The sequence below is a fragment of the Lactuca serriola genome, chromosome 2, assembly GCF_051521515.1.
Source record: "Lactuca serriola cultivar US96UC23 chromosome 2, Lser_US96UC23_V15, whole genome shotgun sequence".
NCBI lineage: Eukaryota > Viridiplantae > Streptophyta > Magnoliopsida > Asterales > Asteraceae > Lactuca > Lactuca serriola.
Genome location: NC_136409.1, coordinates 152,355,831 through 152,375,152, shown reverse-complemented (window position 1 = coordinate 152,375,152; position 19,322 = coordinate 152,355,831). Strand labels below are relative to the sequence as shown.

The window sequence follows — 19,322 nt, the reverse complement described above, 5'->3', positions numbered from 1 at the left end:
AAAAATGTCCCATGACGTTTCTGGGAATAATGTATGAACACTACAACATATGTTATCAATAGAATCCTACAACAATGTTTGGGGTTTGTGTCGCCATTTGTAAAGCTTTTATATACCAAACCTAATGTTATCCATCTCTGAGTGTTCGACTATGTGTGTTATGTGTTCATACCAAGTCACTTACAAAAAAAGATGGAGAAGAAAGTTATCCAGTGTATATTCTTCGGATATGATGCATAGAGGAAGGGTAGGCAGTGTTGTGATCCCAACATTGGCAAGTGTTATGTTTCAAGGAACATAGTTTTTAACGAGAAATCATCATGGTGGTCAACAAATCAGGAAACACTTCCTGATTCCAATGTGCTCAAGGAAGGATTAGAGTCATCTACCGTCAATTTAAATATTAATGATGTAGGCACTGTCGTAGAAGAAGATGTTTCTTAAAGATGAGAACAACATCCATTGAAGACATGAGTGTTCAATTATTCTAATGTTGAAGATGAGATAGATGAATCGTCAAGTTTTAGGTGGTTATCGAGATTGAGGATGAATCCTTTAAACAGACATGTATAAAAAGAGAATGGATGGCTGCTATGGAGGAGAAGGAAGCCCTAGTCCGAAACCAAATGTGGAAGCTAGTCCCTAAGCCAAAAGAAGTGAAGCCCATAGCATGCAAAAGGGTATAAAAGATAAAACGAAAAGAATATGGCTCTATGGAGAGGTATCCTGGTTGGTTACTTGCGGATTCTCATAGAAATATGGACTTGATTATGAGGATACTTTCAGCCCAGCAGCAAAGCTTACCACTATACGTGTCATTCTAGCCCGAGTTGCCAGTAAAGGATTGAAACTTAGATAGATGGATGTAGGCAATGCTTTTCTATACAAAGATCCAGATCAAGTCATTCACATGGAGCAGCCAATTGGATTCGATAGCAAAGACCATCCAAACTACGTATGTAAACTCAAGAAATAATTCTATGGATTAAAACAATCCCCAAGAGCGTGGTTCAGTAAAATTGTTGAGTTTTCAGAGAACAATGGTTTTATGATGCCAGTTTCTGATGCGAGTTTGTTCGTAAGAGCCGAAGAAGGTAAGGTTGCAGTCCTGTTGGTTTATGTAGATAATTTGATAATCACAGGTGATTTTTATGAAGTGGTTGATCAAGTGAGAAAGAATCTATGTACTTGGTTCCACATGAAAGACCTTGGTGATCTGAAGCATTTTCTGGGACTAGAAGTGAAGTATGAAGAGAATGGAGACATTGTTATACACCAACATAAATATTTTGTGGATCTCTTGATTAGATTTGTAATTATTAACAGTATGCCAACAATGACACCAATTGACACAAATTCAAAACTTTGTGTTGATGCTAGCAGAGAGTTAGAAGACATGACTATATACATGAAGATTGTGGGAAGCCTTATTTATCTCACCTTGACATGACCTAACATAGCCTTTATTGTAGGGATTTTGATTTAGTTCATGCAATACCCTAGGAGATCGCATCTTTCTGCCATACATCAAGTCCTAAGTTATGTGAAAGCAACACCTGACCAAGGAATTATGTTTAGAGTAAATTACTGAAATCGTCCCTGTGGTTTGGTCACGTTGCAGATTCATTCACTAAGGGCCTACCAAGCATGAAAATGATCAACTTCTACGAGACAGTGGGAATGGTGAATGTTGGTGTTGAGAAGGAGTATTAAAATACAACACCAGCCCATGTGCATGACTATGTTGTTCATGTACCTATCTTGTTTTATATGTTATGTTTACTTTATTTATGTTCATTTGACTTTGTCTTTTAGGTAGTGGGTAGTCCTCCTGAACATTAGGCACATCATGTTAATGGAGAGTTTCCTTATTATGTTATTTCCTTTTCATCGTGTAAGCCTATTAAGACATCTTGTTCTTATTTTTCATTAATCACGTAATACGCAGGCTTTATGTAAGGTGCCTTGTGTTAATTTCTCCCTGAAACTACTTCACTTTTGTTAACCACGTGTAGATTGTCCAACCAAGTCGTGTTATATTTCTCATTGAGCACATTGGCTGCATGAACATAGGCCAATCTAATCAAAGGTGGCGGTCACCATAAAGTAGTAAGAAAAGGTGTTTTGAACCAGGAAAATGGGAGGAGATCGATAGAAGCTGGGGAAATTAAAGACGTCTGAGTTTTTTTTTTTTCTAGATGATCACACACAAATAGGTGAAAGGTAGTTCGTGTATTTCTTTTAATTTTGATTTATGACTTATATGTTTGTGCATCATAATTTTTCGAAAGATGACATATTATGATAGAATTCTGTCGTAAATCCTTAAGATTTCATGAAACATGACATAATGTTTACGTCGGATTTTTTTTTGTCCGCCAAAATTAGTGTATATCACAATTCGTTGTCATTAAAACCCCTTTTTCTACTAGTGATATATATTCACTTAATTTAATGTCAAAAACATTGAATTCAATTAAATTAAAAAATAATTATAGCTTAAAGATGCTCATTGACGACAGTTTGTAGAGAAAGCAAGGAAAATGGGCGATCTGAAAATGGAGGTTTCAGTTTCATTGTTTCATTCAGACAAAACGTAATAATAGGCTGACCGGTCTATGTTCAGTTTTTTTTTAAAACCACATAATAACTTCAACGCCATCGACCTTGAATCCCTAAGTTATAAGATCTTTGCAACATTCATCTCTTCCTCCAGTACATCTACTTTGGCGTCTGCTCTTTCACTACGTAGCTTCTCATTTGCCTCTAATATTTGCTTTGGGTTTTTGCAAATAGTATTAGCAGCAACGAAATTCTTTGAAGATCCAATATGGATCCTCCTTTCATGATTGTGCACATAAGTAGGTCTGGTTAGCTCTTTTTTCCCCAATGATTGGCCATCTTGAAGCATCAAAACAACCTCAGACATGGTTGGTCTCTTCGTAACTGGTGATTGGGTGCACAACAAAGCAATCTCAATGATCTTCATCACATGTTCTTGTTGGTGTTGGTTCAAGTCCAGTGTCATATCAATGAATTCCATATGTACTTTCTTCTCATATGACTTCCATGCCTGTTCACCCAATCATATAAAAAAAATTAAGAATTCAGTAACTATTTTACAAAGAATGTAAAATCTACTTAAATACGAGTAACCTTTATATGTGAAATATATAAGATCTGTTGTTTTTAAAGATATAATTATTTTAGAAGATATATATATATATATATATATATATATATATATATATATATATATATATATATATATATATATATATATATATATATATATATATATATATATATATATATATATACTATGTTAGAATATCTGTTTTGCTTTCTTATTCTTTCTTCATGCTATGTTTCACGGTTGGACACATGTTTGTTTGTATCTTATTTTATCTTTCTTTCTTCTCATATGTACTGCACCTCCTATGCAATAACTTTTTTGTTTCTTATTAATCTAAATAAACGATCTTGTCGTTCTCTAAAAAGAACAACTAAATATGAGAAAAGGTATTAATATGGTATCTCACATGTTCCAGTAGGTAGTCGGAGGTTGATTTGTCAGATGTCACTTCGGTACTCCTTCGGCCACTAATGATTTCAAGAATCACAACTCCAAAGCTGTACGTGTCAACTTTATCTGATAAAACACCTTGAAGTGCATATTCTGGCGCTGTGTAACCCCTGACATTGTATTTCATAGTAAAATTAAAATAACTTAATTATACACAAACAGAGGATCGATTTAATACAACACGGTTGTATCAAAAATCAATCTTACAATGTCCCAGCAAACTTGGTGATAACATGAGTTTCATCCTCAGGTAGAAACCTTGCTAGCCCAAAATCTGCTATCTTTGGTTTAAAATCATCAGTAAGAAGAATGTTGTTTGATTTTATATCTCTATGAATGATTTTGACATGAAATTCGTTGTGTAGATGAGCAAGACCCTTGGCTATCCCAAATATTATTTCATATCGTTGGTTCCAGTCTAGAGTACCCCTTTTTGAACCTTCGTTATGAAGAGATATTAATAACATACCAAGTGTTTCTAAATATTGAATTTCATATGAATAATTATTAATACTTTTGCAACATCAACTTACCCCATAAGAATTGATCAAGGCTTCCATTTGGCATATATTCCAGGACTAGAAAGAGATCAGATCCTTCACTTGACCATCCAAGGAGACGTAGAAGATTTCGATGATGAATGTCACTTATAAGCTTAACTTCATTCTCAAATTCTTCTTTTACTCTACCATGTTGTACGTGAAGTTTCTTTACTGCCACAATATTCTTATCATCAAGGGTTGCCTATAATTCAACCATTCAAGAGTTTGTTTGAATTAGTGAATAATAATGAAATTATATCTCCAATTTGTTTGTAGAAGATGAAAAATGTTGACTTGCGATATCTAAAGTTAAGTTGATAGGTTAACCCATAGGTATTGACTTATAGTACAAATTTTAGTAATATCACAATAACAAGCTATGTAGGAATATCCGAGGATAATAGAAAGAAAATGTAGAAGGAAATTGAAATCAATAATATCATTCCGATACAAAAATTCTATTTTATTACCTTGAATACTTCACCAAAACCTCCTTTCCCTAGAATATTCTCTTCTCCAAAATTATCAGTAGCCAACTGCAGATCGTTATAATTGTAGTGTACTGCACCTTTCAAATCTGCTGCTTCCATGGCATAACCTGGTCGACATGTGTATATATAGATAGAGTTTATCGTTATAATTATTATAAAATAAAATATTATCATTAGAACTATATATAACGTGGGAAAACAACAGATGAATAATTCCACAACACACCAACTACCCTAACAACCAAGTGTCATAACCTCATGGTTGGAAGAAGACAAAGACCTTGCTGAGTCTTTTGATCATCAGTTTAAAATCTATTAGTGACCAACTTCAATATAATTATTTATAATTAAATCGACAATTCTTACTTCCTGGTGATGTTCTTTTCCTGGATCGACGATACCACAAAAGTATAAGTATTAGCAAGATGATCACACCAACTACACCTCCTATAATGGCTCCCTTGTTGCTTGAACCTCCTGTACATGGAAATATTATAAGAGAGCATGTTGATACACTTGTATTGAATTCCTTATTTCAAAATGGGTCGAATAATATTTTAAGTGTAGCAATTAATAAATATAACAAGAAATTCGCATAGGGATTTCAGAAGTTTTACCATCTCGTAAAAACGGCGTGATATCAATAATTGCATTGTTGGGGAAAAACGGAGAGGCTGAGTACCTCATAAAACACCCAGAATCAACACCCCTCCCATCAGTAACATCAGCTGCGCAAACTCTTATGTTAGCATATGCCACTTGTAAGCAATTTCTGCAATCATCGAGTGTTATTGAAATGGCACACTGTGCGATAGCGTATGCAGTACTTGTATTGGTGCCAATAACGGGTGTTGTGGCCGCAGCAAAGAAACCATTTATTTTTGGTGTGGCGATAGAAAGATCGGACATCAATCCATCCACAGTGGTTTCAAAAACACTTTGTCTTGATGATGTGTGATTGCCACATAAGCCATCATTTCCTGGTGCTGTCGATTGATTGTAGAAAGAATTACCCTCGTACCTTAAAAATAGAATAACTGTTACTCTAGAGTTAAAGTGGATATTACAAAAAAAGAGTGATTGAGATGTGAAATATTGAAAATACAAAAACTGTAAAATGGTATAATTATATATAGTTTCTTATGTTAGGATTCAACAAAACAAAACAAGTTAAGGACTTCTGACAAAATGATAAACGATTTCGATAACACACGTGGAATAAAACTACTGAAAAGATTGCAAACAAAATATAAAATCGGAACATAATTTGACCAACATCCACTGGAGAGAGAGAGAGAGAGAGAGAGAGAGAGAGAGAGAGAGAGAGAGAGAGAGAGAGAGAGAGAGAGAGAGAGAGAGAGAGAGAGAGAGAGAGAGAGAGAGAGAGAGAGAGAGAGATTAACTATTACCAAAAAAATTACAATCATACAAGGTCAAACTACACTTATAATCTGATCACTCATTATAAGTTATCACTCCTATTTTTGGTTGCCAAAAATAAGACTCTACACAAAAGAAAACAACCTCACTCTTGATTTTCTATATGTGTATCTTGTTCTTTGTGTTGTTATATTAGGAAGCAAGGGGGAATGCTTATTTTTAGGGTTCATGTTTAAGCCACAAACACTACATGCATAAGAAAAATTGAAGTTTGCATCGTTCACACACGTAAAAGTCTTCAAGGCTACATATACGTAGCACTCCCTATTTTCATGTCTTCACACACACATATAGATTAAATGTCTTCAAACACTTATTTTCATGTGTTCACATACATATAGAATAAATGTCTTCAACCATTTACCTAACAATTAATTTTACTGCCACTTTTGACATCCATACCTTCACACATGCACCCCTAACAATTTCCCACTTGAAGGCTTTAATAACTTAGCCTTTCTCTGTCATACAAAACCTTGCAACATTCCTTAATCTCTCTCTCTCTCTCTCTATATATATATATATATATATATATATATATATATATATATATATATATCTTTCTCGCTTTCTGCCATGCCTTTTTCTCAAACTTTTGAAAGGCCAGTTGAAGCCATACAAAGCTTCAACGTCTCAGTGGTAACCACATTGGTGAACATATTTGTTGGATTCTTCGTTCCAAGGATTTTCTTCAGATTTAGAGTTCCATCATTAATTAACTCTCGAATGAAATAGTACCCCATATGAATGTGTTTCATTCTACTATGAAACATCGAGTTCTTTGCCAAATAAACTACACTCTAGTTGTCAAAATGCAGTACACAATTCTCCTGCTACATTCTAAGTTCTGATAAGAAGTTCTTCAACCGTATAAGCTCCTTGGCTTCTTCTGCAATAGGCATATACTCTGCTTATGTGGTTGGGATAGCAATACTCTTCTATAACCTAGACATCCAACTAATTGACGTACCTCTGATTATGAACACATAACATGATGTGCATTTACATGAATCCATATATCCACCCAAAAATGCATTGACGAACCCTTCTAAGACCATCCTTTTTCTTCTGAAACATAGGGAAACCTCAGTCATTCCTTTCAAGTAGCATACATCCACTTTACTCCCTCATAATGCTCTCTTCTTCGATTTTACATGAACCTCGTCACAACTCCTATGACATGAGAAATATTTGGTCGGGTTCATACCATAGCATACATTAAGCTACTAACTGTAGCTGCATAGAGAATTTTAGCCATTTGTTCCATGTCTTCTTTGGTCTTTAGGGTTGTTTATTTGTGAGTCTCAAATAACTATCCAAAGGTGTACTTCTGACCTTAACATCTGCTATGTTGAACTTTTCTAAAACCTTCTCGACATACTTAGCTTGTCAAATTTTTAGTGTACTGGTAACTTTGTTCCTGGCTATGCATATGCATAATACCTGCTTAGCAGCCCTTATGTCCTTTATCTTGAACTCGTTGGGCAACTGCTTCTTAAGCTTGTGGATCTCGTGCATGTCAGATCCATGGATCAACATGTCATCAACATACAATAACATGATGATGTATGAGGAGTAGAATTTATTCAAGTAAAAACAATGATTCATCTCACATCTGTGATACCCACTCCTTTGCATTAAGCTATCAAACTTTAAGTACCATTTCTTTGGAGCTTGCTTCAATTCATATAGACTTCTCTTCAGGTTGCACACCACATTTTCCTTACCATTTGTGGGAAAACTCTTTGGGTGTGCCATGTATATGTCTTCTTTTAGGTCACCATGGAGAAAATCTATCTTCAAATCTAGTTACTCTAGATGGAGATCTTCAAAGGCTACGATACCCAAGATCATTTTGATTATATTCATCTTCACAACTAGAGAGAAGATCTCATTGTCATAAACCCATCTCTTCTATTAAAACCCATTGACCACTAACCTTACATTGTACTGTTTGGTGTCATCAATCTAATATTTGAATCGAAACACCCATTTCTTTAACAGTTATTTCCTTCCTGTGGAAGCTTGACCAAGGACCAAGAACCAAGTATGGTTATTGTCAAGCGAGCTCCACTCGTCTTCCATAGCCTTATCCCACTATATGGAATCTTTCATCCTCAAGGCCTTTGAATAAGATTCAGGTTCACCATTCTCAGTCAACAACAAGTAATTAGTTGATGAAGAATACCTGAATGTAGGTCTTTTTACTCTAGTAGATCTACGGATAATAGGAGTAACTGTCTCTGCATCATCTGCAACCTCCTCCTTTGAACTAATATCATACGATTGTTTTTCACTATTGGAGCTTTTTTCAAGTTCATCCTTTTATAGAGCACTCTCGTTGAACACCACATCCTAAATCCTGATAACCTTCTTATTCTTGTTATCCTAGAAGCGATACCTCATGTCATCTAACATGTAATCTACAAAGGTGTACTTTCCTGTTTTTTCCTTTAGCTTACTTCTCTTTGAGTCTTTAACTTTGACATACGAACCATAATTGAATACCCTCAGGTGTTTGAGCAAAATATCTTGACCTTTCCATTTCGCTTATGTAATCTTGAACCCTATGGGGACTAAAGGTCTTCTGTTGATTGAATATACAGTTGTGTTGACTGAGTATGCCTATAACTTCATGGGTAAACCTACATGTAGTTTCATGTTTTTATCCCTCTCATTTAATGTTCATTTAATCCTTTCATCTACCCCCTTTTACTGAGGTGTCCTTGGAACCATCCTCTGCATTCTGATTCATTGGTTAGCACAGTAATCAAAAACTTCTTTGCTATTGTATTCGACCCCATTATCTAATCTGAAACACTTAATTTTTCAAGTTTGTTTCATTTTGCACAATAGCTTTCCATTTCTTAAATGTCTGAACACTTCAGACTTATATGTTTCAAGAAATAAACCAAAAATTTCCTCATGCAATCTTCAATAAACATGACATACTACTAGGATCCTCCCACTAAAGGAACTGAATTGGGACCATAAACATCTGAATGAACTAACTCCAATTTCCTAGACTTGGGCAGATGACCTATCTTCATGAAAATAACTTTCTTTGTTTACCAAGTACATATGACTCACGGAAATTGACTGTCTTAGTCTTTAGATATAGTATACGTCTATTGGAGACTAGCATCTTCATTCCCTATCACTCATATGTTGGATTAGTGTCTAAGCCTGTAACTATGTTTGGTATGTACTTGACCCAGTTGTGCATGGTCCTTTTGGGTTGCTTTCACCATAGCAACTTGACAGGGTGATTTATGGAGAGAAAGAGGTTATTATGATTTATTAATATATTATATGAATAATATATTAAAATAGAAATCATATAGTTTAATTAATATTACACAAGAATTAATTATGTGGCTAAAAGACATTAATTAAATAAATGGGACTTAAACTGTCAATTGTGTGATAGTTGAATATTGGGCTAAGAATCCTTATAGATTGGGCATGGACGAAATTAAGGATGTGTCCATCTTAATTTCATCCAAGGAGGCCTTATTCTAGAAGGTTCCTTGGACTGCATAAGGACTAAGCTGTCCAATAGGGTTTTGACTGAAACCCTATCAGTATAAGTATAAATAGTCAAATAGACCCCTAGGGCATCAGTTTTCGGCCACTGGAAACCCTAGAAGAGTTCATAGCCGAAATTGTGCTTCCTCCCCTCTCTCCAATATCATCCTCTTTCTTGTGGTGTTTGTAAGCCATTAGAGGAGTGACATTTGTGACTCTAAGCTCCAAGACAAGAAGATTCAAGCCATTGTTAAAGAGGTAATCATCTAGATCTGATTTTATATGATAATTTTGAAATATGTATGCTAGATCTAGGGTTCCTAAGTCAATAGAGAAACCTAGATCCAAGCTTTAGGGTTTGCATGAGCACATAGGATGTTCTTTTGTATAAAACCCATCATCATATGCCTAAGTCTTTGGTTCCACAATGTAGATGCCCCAACTTCTTCAATGTCATACGCTTTAGCATCAGAAGCTGCCACCATATAAAGTGTACCCCGCTTCTGACCTCCAGCAGCAACTAAGTTTCCCTTTGTCACCTTCCACTAATGATCATCAAATGTAACATGGTGACCATCATCAAGTTGCCTTACTGATATTAACATCCTCTTCAGGTCTGTAATGAACTTGACATTCTTCAAAGTCTAATTCGTAATCAAATTCATCTTGATGACCACCTCCCCGACACTAGTAATATTCAGGCTCTTGTTATCTACTAATGTGACTCTCCCATTGTACTACCAAAAATTCTGCATTAATTCTATGGATTGACTATAATGGAATGGCATTCACTTCTTTCTTTCCTTTATATGTCGAAGGCTTTGGGCACTAATTTCTAAAATGACATTTCTCTTTGTAGTTCCAATGTGTAATATCTTTCATATTTTTCGAACGACCTCTCTTTCTCGACTTTGATCTTCCTCTACTACCACCTCCTCTGTTGGAACCTCTTCATCTATCTTTGGTACATAGAAGAATATTATAAGCTTCTTCAACACTCCGTCTATGCACATCCTCACCGAGGTTAAATCATAAATACCTTCGAACGTCAACTTAGCACATGCGGTGAACTACTAATTGTCGTCATTTTACTAGACCAACTATCTCCCAAGGATAATAATAGTAGCAACTGCATGACTTTATCCTCAAATCCAATATCAATTGAAATCAACCTTGAGATGATTGAATTGAATTTGTTAACATGATCAGTCACCAAGCTACCCTCCTTCATCTTCAGATTCACCAATTGTGTGATCAACAAAGTCGTATTCTTTGTATAGTGTTTTTCATGGATGTTAGACAATGCCTTGAGTAGCCCAAACGTCGTTCTTTCATTGACAATATTGTAAGCAATGTTCTTTGACAATAACATCCTGACTACACCAAGAGCCTGCCGATCTAACATATCCCATTTCTCCTGTTCTAACACCAGGGTCGGCCCTGAGGGTGTGCAAAGTATGCCACCGCACAGGGCCCCGAAAAAAATAGGGTCCGCTTTTAGCAAATTATATACTAAATAAGTTAATATATAGTCATTTATGCATAAATTTTTCAAAACAACATTTGGTTCAACTGGTGAGGAGCGTTGTGTATCCTCCTTTCCTTTTGAACGATCTACGTTCGATTCCTCCTATAAGCACCATTCTTCCTTTTTGTATTAATTGAAGTTCCCCATTTGCACACTTTTCTTCATTTTTTATTAATTCACATTTTAGTAATTAATAGCCACAGTTTAATTCTATTATCCTAATCCTACCGCAAACTTGTTTATATTGACCAGTTCTTTTTATTTTACCCCATCTTCAAAATTTTTACTATTAATCGGCATTTTATTCTTCATTCCCACTTTTCTTTATTAATGATTTTTTATTCCTCATTTCTATATAGTTATTTTAATTAACCAGTTTTTTCTTTCTTTTTAAATCGTCCGCACCCACCTTAATTGATGAATTTTTTTTATCTATCAATTATATTATTTTTTTCCTAGTTCAATCTCATCTAGTTTAATTGATTGGTATTATTAAAATTTGTATATATACATAAAAAATATATTGAAGACCATTTTATTTTTTATTTTTTTCTAGTTCACTCATACATATTAATCGATTAGAACATCTTAGTAGTATTAACAACTTTTTATATATACATAAACAAATTATGTTAAAGGTTTATTTTTATTTTTCGTACAGGGCCTTTAAAATCAAAGGACTGGCCCTGTCTAACACCTCTGACATTATCTTCGATTTTCATTTTCCATAAACCAAAATCTTGACCATGGAATTTGTCGATTTTAAGTTTCCCACCTTCAACCATGGCTCTAATATCAGTTTGTTGGGATTCAACAAAACAAGTTAAGCACTCATGACAAAATGATAAATGATTTTAACATAAAGTGGAGTAAAAATATTGAAAGTACCACAAATGAAAACTAATATTAGAAAAAAAAAATATTTAATTTGGTTAGGTCAAATCTAACCTACATCCATGGATGCATGAGAAAGAATGAGAGGATTTTATTATCACCAAGAAATATTACAATCATACAAGGATAAATTGTACTTGTAATATGATCCCTCATTGTAAGGTATCACTTGTATTTTTATCTACTAAAAATAAGGCTTTGTACAAAAGAAAATGTAACGTCCCAAAATATACAACCTCTTTTTTAAATCAGAGTATAAATCTTTGTGAAATGTAAAACCTTATTTGTTATATTAAATGTAATTCTTGAAATCAAAGATATCTCATCACATCATCATATTAAACATTATATCATCATGTTATGGAAGCATAAAACATTGTTTTGAAAGTTATCTCATAAAGTTTGTTAATGTTAGATATATGTCATGCCCTCGAGAATGCCCAGACGTCACAATCATATCGGCTCCTTACCCTTCGCCACACTAGAAAGAGATGCTATAAAACATTAAGGTAGTGTTTTTTTGTCTACAGATCTGCGTGACCTCTTCTGTCTGCGCCGCGCAGACATTAGCCTTCGCAGACTGTTTGTTTTTTTGAAGACTGCAGACCTAAAAATGTCTACGCGCCCTCTTCTTGGCACAGATGTTGACCAGAGTCTTCTAACATCTTCTAGCCTAAACACATACACACACACACACACACACATATATATATATATATATATATATATATCTTTATTTTTTTAAGTTTTTTTTAATTTATATTTTTTCAACTTTATTAACGATAAACAATTTGAAAAAAAAAATTACAAAACTTTAATTAAAAAAAAATGTTCGACGATACAAACATGATATTTTTGACAAATTTATAAATAAATATTTATTACAATAATATTCGTTGAGTTGTTTATATAAATATGAAAAAAAATCATAATATATTCTTATATTTTTTTGCCAAATTTTGTAAAACATTATTTAATATAGTATCGTCAATTTCTCGAGAAAATATTTATGGTACGTTTTTAATGGAATTAATTGAAAAAATCGAAGTTTATTTCCATCCATTTATGTATCAAATTCTTTGATCACTAATTATAATGTTTAGTTATAACTCTGCAAGCAGAGTTGTTGGTTTTTATCAAATATGTATACATTAATTCATATCATTTTTATTTTTATTTTTTATACAATAATATATAAAAGTTGATCTAGATTCGTTAACTATTTATAACAAAGTCATAAAAATATTAAAAAATCACTTTGAAGTTTAAAAAAATCAGTTTATTTATATTTCAGTTTATTTTAGTAGCCCGCGGATGTTAAAAAAAACAGTCTTTTATTTTCAGACTACAGACGTTTGGTCCACCTCTTTTACTACAGAGGTCTACATATGTGGTCCACAGACTGCAGACATTTTGCCTCAGAAAAAACAAACAACACCTAAGTAGCAACTATAAGCCTAATGCTTATTGAGAAATCACAATACTCACCTATTATATAGATCATATGCAATACACATAATAACGCATGAACTTCATGCATTAAATCACATATTACTTATAATCTACCACATAATATATGCTAGCATAACTCTAATCATTGTATAAGTAGAACTTCCCTCCATGAGGCTATTCTCTAGTTGTACAGATCATCATGATCACACTTCCTTCAAAGAGGTTATCCGTGGTCATAGATCTTGCTAAGGTACACTAGAACTTTAATCCAAGAGGCTATTTTATAGTAGTACCAAACATCACGACCACACTTCCACCCAAGAGGCTATTATTGGTCGTACATAACATCATAATATAATACACATAATAAGAAAATGTGTGGGAACTCACCTAAATAGAAGACAAGATTAAGTCCACAACTCAAGCTAGTAGTATCAAGTCTTCCCCAAAACTACACAATATATAATCCTAATTCAGTAATTAAGGTAAAATACTCAGTTATGCTTCCTTATCAAGTTTGGATCCAAAAAAACACAATCTATGGGAAAAAGACTATTTTTCCCATCTAAGACCCAAACCCAAAATAGTTGACCAAAAGTCAAATTTGCTAAAAAAGTCAATTGTCCACGTCATCTTGATGCGACCAACACAAGGTCGCGACGCTATTGCTAAGCGGAAAAATAAACGTGGTCTATTCAAATATCATGACATGACCAAATCCTCATATCGTGACTCGATCTTAGAAACACACCCTACTTCCAACTAAGGTCTTAATACTTTAACAACTAAGATCTAAACCTCCATAACACATCAAAATATGGTCTTAATGGATAAAGTTTCAAACTTTAGCATTTGCATGTCCTTAACACCATCATACCAAGTCTATGTCAAAATTAGGACCAACAAGCTCTTATACTCATGCATGGACCAAATGACAATATGAACTCATCATCTTCTTACCACAATGGGTTCATAAGCCATAAAAATACAACCTTGAAGACCGGAGTTCCCTAACTCCAATGAAACATCAACCATGTGACCAAAACATGCATAAAATCATAGATCTAGACATACTAACTCATAAAGCTTCAAGACTGAAGACTTACAATAGTCCAAAAGTGCTTAAAAGGTGGGATCCAACTTTCTATCTTCTTCATTGCTTCAAAAATGCACTACATTCTCCTTTAAGGTGCATAAACAAACTTTAGAGGCTCAAAATCAAATGAGAGAGGCTATGGTTTGCTATGATTGCTCTGAGGGTGATAGGTGATGAGGAAATAATGAAACCTAAGGGGTTTATGCCTTTAAATAGCCCTAAATCTCGAGGCTTCTCGGGTTTGGCCCAACAGTCCTGTAGTGTCGCGAGTTTCATCAAAGTTCATACCGCGAACTCTTCGCGCCATGACGACTAAGTAAGTAGCATCGCTATCCAGAGAAATTCCCTAATACATATTAATGCCAACTTAATGCAAAAAAGCTTATCTGAAAACCTAATGTTACAAAAATCTACGTCACTCTATATTTTCTATCTGGTGTATCTGGTGTTGTAATATTGTGAAGCAAGAGGTTGTGCCTATTTATAGACTTCAAGCTTAAGCCACAAACATTACATGCATAAGAAAAATGAAGTTTGCATCGTTCACAGATGTAAAATTCTTAAAGCTACACGTATGTAGCACCCCCTATTTTCATGTGCTCACATATATAGAGTAAATATCTTCAACCAGTTATTTTCATGTGTTCACATACATATAGAGTAAATGTCTTCAACCACTTACCTAACGATTATTCTTATTGCCACTTTTAACTTTCGCGCCCTCACACATGAACACCTAACATCTCCATACCAACCCCACCAATCGTGTATAAGTGGTTGCTATTTATAGCCCTTCACTGAAATCTTATTTAAGCTAGATCAACGGAAACACACTCCTAAAAATTCATGTATATAAGTATACTAGGTGGGAGACCCATGCATTAGATGAGTTTCTTTAAAAGAAAAAATAAATATAAAACTAAACATTTGAGAAATTTTAATTTACAAGAAAAGTGAGAAAGTATTGAATTATTAAAATTGAAGTGTTTTTTATCTTTTAGATTTAAACAAATAATATAGATAAATAAAGAAATAAAACTGATGAGGCTTTAATTTAGGAATTTTGAAATTAGAATGAAAGTTCATCTATGAAAGTTATATGCATTTATTAGTACATTTAAATATTATGTGAAATTTAATAAAATGGAAAAAACCATAAAATGACATGTGGAAAATAATAATTTAAAATAATCACAAAATGACATGTATCAAAATGAATGAGAGTGTGACATGTGGCAAAAAGATCTTTATTTATTAGAGTAGATAACTTGAAAGCTTCTTATTAGTTTATGTTCTACTTTCTTTTTAGTTGATTAATAGAAGCTTGTGATATTTATCATATAATATTGCAAAAACATTTTTATAAAATAACCAAGGATGTAAACGTTGTTAGGCAGACTTGCAATGGAACGAATTTGGAGTGAATTGACTTTGATCCAAACTCTTTTGCCAAATTTCAAAATCTTATCCAAATTCGCTCCATAATCCATAAGGTTTTGAATAATCAAACTCATACTCTTATCCACCAAATCAACAGATATCTAAACATGCCCCGTAACCCATAAATTTTGTGAATAACCAAACACATTTTACTTAATTATTAAAATAACATTTCTTAAATAAAAAATGTCTACTATAACTTAATACCTAAAATAATATTTAGTTGATAAAATAAATATCGATTTAGAAAATGTATTACGTACTCGAGAACTTTCGATTGAAAATAAAATTCATTATTGCATAAACTTCTGATTGAATTTTGATTGTCGAGTACAGTGATAGAGAATAGTGGTTACAAAGTTTATTACAATTGATAGATGATTTTATTGATTTATAAATGGTATTAGATATTCTTTAATGAAATATAAATGAAATGAAATCATAATTCTTGGCAGAAAACTAGAAGCTTGGATGTCAACTCCTCGAGCCCCGGGTAAACACAGTTTGACATTTTCCCTTTGGAATTTCGATTGGAATTAAAAATAAACGATCACAACATAAAATAAAAATATATAATTCGAAATTTATATGAGACGAGTTATAAACAGAATGGATCAGTGATGATCCATACCTGAACTTTTTAATAAAAAGGTTAGTGGGTACGGGACCGTAACCTATATATCCGTTAAAGTTTTTGAATTAATCTCAATCTCCAGATTTCTCAACAAACTATCACCACAAACATCTTCTTAAAACGAAGTGTTGCCCTCGGTGGAAAGAAGCGATGGTCAGGGAGAACATGAAGCCATCACATTTCACCTTATCAAATAGAAGAATGGATGTAAAACATAAAGAATCAAATGTTCTTTGAATCCGAGTTCTAAGATTACAATCAAAATCGAACTCATCTATTTGCAACAGCTAATGGCACACCAACATATGAGAGAAAGAGAGAGAGAGCTTGATTGTATACAAGTCTTGCCCTCCATCCAAATGTGATCATTAACTTATCCATCTTATACAAGTTGTTTGAAGCTCTTGAAGTCTTGTGTTGAAGCTCCTTGAATAAACGTTTGTTTTGTTGGGCGCCAGGTGTAGGTACTCAATTAAAGAAGAATACGAAATGGCAGATTGTTTCATGGTTTTCTTCCAATCTGGATACGATTCGTGATAGCTCAACAACACCAGGTTAGATTTGATTTCAATGTTCTGATACTAAAATACCAAATCGGGAATTGAAGACTCCTAAATAATTTAAGTTCCATCAAAGATTTAATTTGAATCGGTATCCATTGAAGATTGCACTTTACATGCATCTAGGGGTGTTCGTTTGGATGGATCGGTTTGATCCGATCCAATCAAGTAAATCCATATTGATTTCGGTTTTCAAAACATAGATCTGAATTGTCCAAACTAAATTCAAATCCGATCTGATCCGATCCAATTACAATTCTTTTGGATCGGTTTTATAATTCGGTTTTCAAAAACCGAAATATTTTAAAACGACATATAATTATAATATTATCCAACTTTACATAAGAAGCAAAAACAAATAATTTATTTTGTGGTTTGAAATTTATAAACAACTAATAAGAAGATATATTATAGTTAAATATTTTATAGATACAAAACTTTTGAGAGAAATGCATATTAATGTTATTTTTATCGAGTGAAACGTTTTGAACATATTTAAAAAAATAAATTACAAAATTAATAAATAATTATAGATATATATTTTAAATAGATAAATAATAAATGTTTATTCGGTTTTTTTGGACTATTCGGTTCTTATTTTATAAACCAAAATCAATCCGAAATCCAAAATAATAATTCGGTTTTGTTGAAAATCAATCCAAAAATACGAATATGCAAACCAAATATATGCATCAGTGGAAGAAGCGGAGACGGAGGCTTTGGTGGGATGATGTGACTGAAGATATGGGTTCTACTTCACTTACCCTTTGAATCGGAAGCATCAGCAACTCAAGAAACTGCAGCGCCCAAGGAGAAAGAAGGAGGAAGGTTAATAGGCGTCGTTTGGAAGCAAATCAATTTGGATCTCTCTCTTCAATATCATAAATTAAAAATAAATAGGTTGAAGCGGATATAATTGTCCCTATATTGATTTTTCAAACAGTACGAAAAATCAACTCCCATAAAAATTGGTGGTTTATTCCAGACGAGAAATAAAATGTGGACTTTACTTCTATATGATAGAAACAAACCAAGGGAATCGAAGTCTTTCAACGCAATACAAACCGGACGTTGCATGCCATGATCATAGATATTTCGAGATTGGCTGCTCTTGCTTCGTAATCTGTGTATTCACAATATGAAAAAAGTAAATATATAAATGTTCACCTGAGAAAGCAGCCGTCAAGTACAACTCGGCCACCGTTAGCACCAGCGCAGAAACGTATTACCCTATCGGCAAAATCAAAACAAGCCACGCAGTCCATCGTCGACATGTAGTTCCTGCACTGACCCATTACGTAAACTGCCTCTGAGTTCCTTGTCTGCTCTGCGGTGGCAAAGTATGTATTATTGTTCGATAATTGTGTTCGGACATCTTGGAAAGTAGAGTTAAGATTGGCGTAGAAATTCTGGAGGTTGGTGTGGTTAGCTTGGCTGCAAGCTGTGATTAGTATGTTTGTTTGTGGCTGTGATGTCACCGGAGTTGTGAGGAAGACCATGAACATAAAGGCAACCACCACCATCTGCCATCTATAGTAGCACCACCTAGTCATGGCTTCTCCTTTGTTCTTGCTACAAAAGTGGATTTTAGACTTAAAAATGCCTGTTGGTGACTTTTGGGGTACAAGATATATAAAGGAGCAGAACTCGACCAAACCGTTAACGGTATACTTTTCTTTAATAATAATAATAATAATAATAATAATATTATTATTATTATTATTGTGTGCCTATTGTGTATCGGATAATAAATGGTTAGAAAGGTGATAGGTGTACAATAATAAATGACTCGCAATGTATGGAATATTCATCTATTTGTGTGTATGATATTTGTTCTACGGATTTGTCGTCTCGTTCCTCGGTCAAGGGGTGTGGTTTGACGTTCTCTCGAAGATGGAATTATGATAAATATTTTGGAGCTTATAAGATCAATATGCATGTTGTATCTTAATGATCAAAACAATAGAGAATGATTGGCTATAATCAGAATCGGGGGACATGTGTGGTGTGCGACCGTACATAACTTATAACTTATAAACCAGATTTATATATTTTTACATATAAGTAACATTGGAATCAACAATGGAAGTTCCGTTGGAAATTCGCCGCTAAAGGCCTACATCAACAAGAT

General features: G+C 33.7%; 1 protein-coding gene across 1 annotated transcript; it reads right to left on the bottom strand.

Annotated features, from left to right (window-relative positions):
* Positions 1 to 2,530: 2,530 nt before the first annotated feature.
* On the bottom strand, positions 2,531 to 18,850 carry LOC145087044 (cysteine-rich receptor-like protein kinase 2). The gene is made up of 8 exons (XM_079024943.1): positions 18,359 to 18,850; positions 5,237 to 5,640; positions 4,986 to 5,096; positions 4,599 to 4,726; positions 4,120 to 4,330; positions 3,794 to 4,025; positions 3,543 to 3,696; positions 2,531 to 3,073 (listed from the first exon to the last, which is right to left on the bottom strand). Exons 1-8 carry the CDS (start codon positions 18,742 to 18,744, stop codon positions 2,681 to 2,683), a joined length of 2,019 nt encoding a protein of 672 aa, XP_078881069.1. The 5' UTR covers positions 18,745 to 18,850; the 3' UTR covers positions 2,531 to 2,680.
* Positions 18,851 to 19,322: the final 472 nt, after the last annotated feature.

Coding starts and splice junctions, on each gene's coding strand:
- LOC145087044 (XM_079024943.1), bottom strand. CDS start 18,744: ATGACTAGGTGGTGCTACTATAGATGGCAGATGGTGGTGGTTGCCTTT. Junction 4,727..4,985: donor GAAAAGAACATCACCAGGAA/GTAAGAATTGTC, acceptor CATGTCGACCAG/GTTATGCCATGGAAGCAGCA. Junction 4,026..4,119: donor CCTTGATCAATTCTTATGGG/GTAAGTTGATGT, acceptor TTCATAACGAAG/GTTCAAAAAGGGGTACTCTA.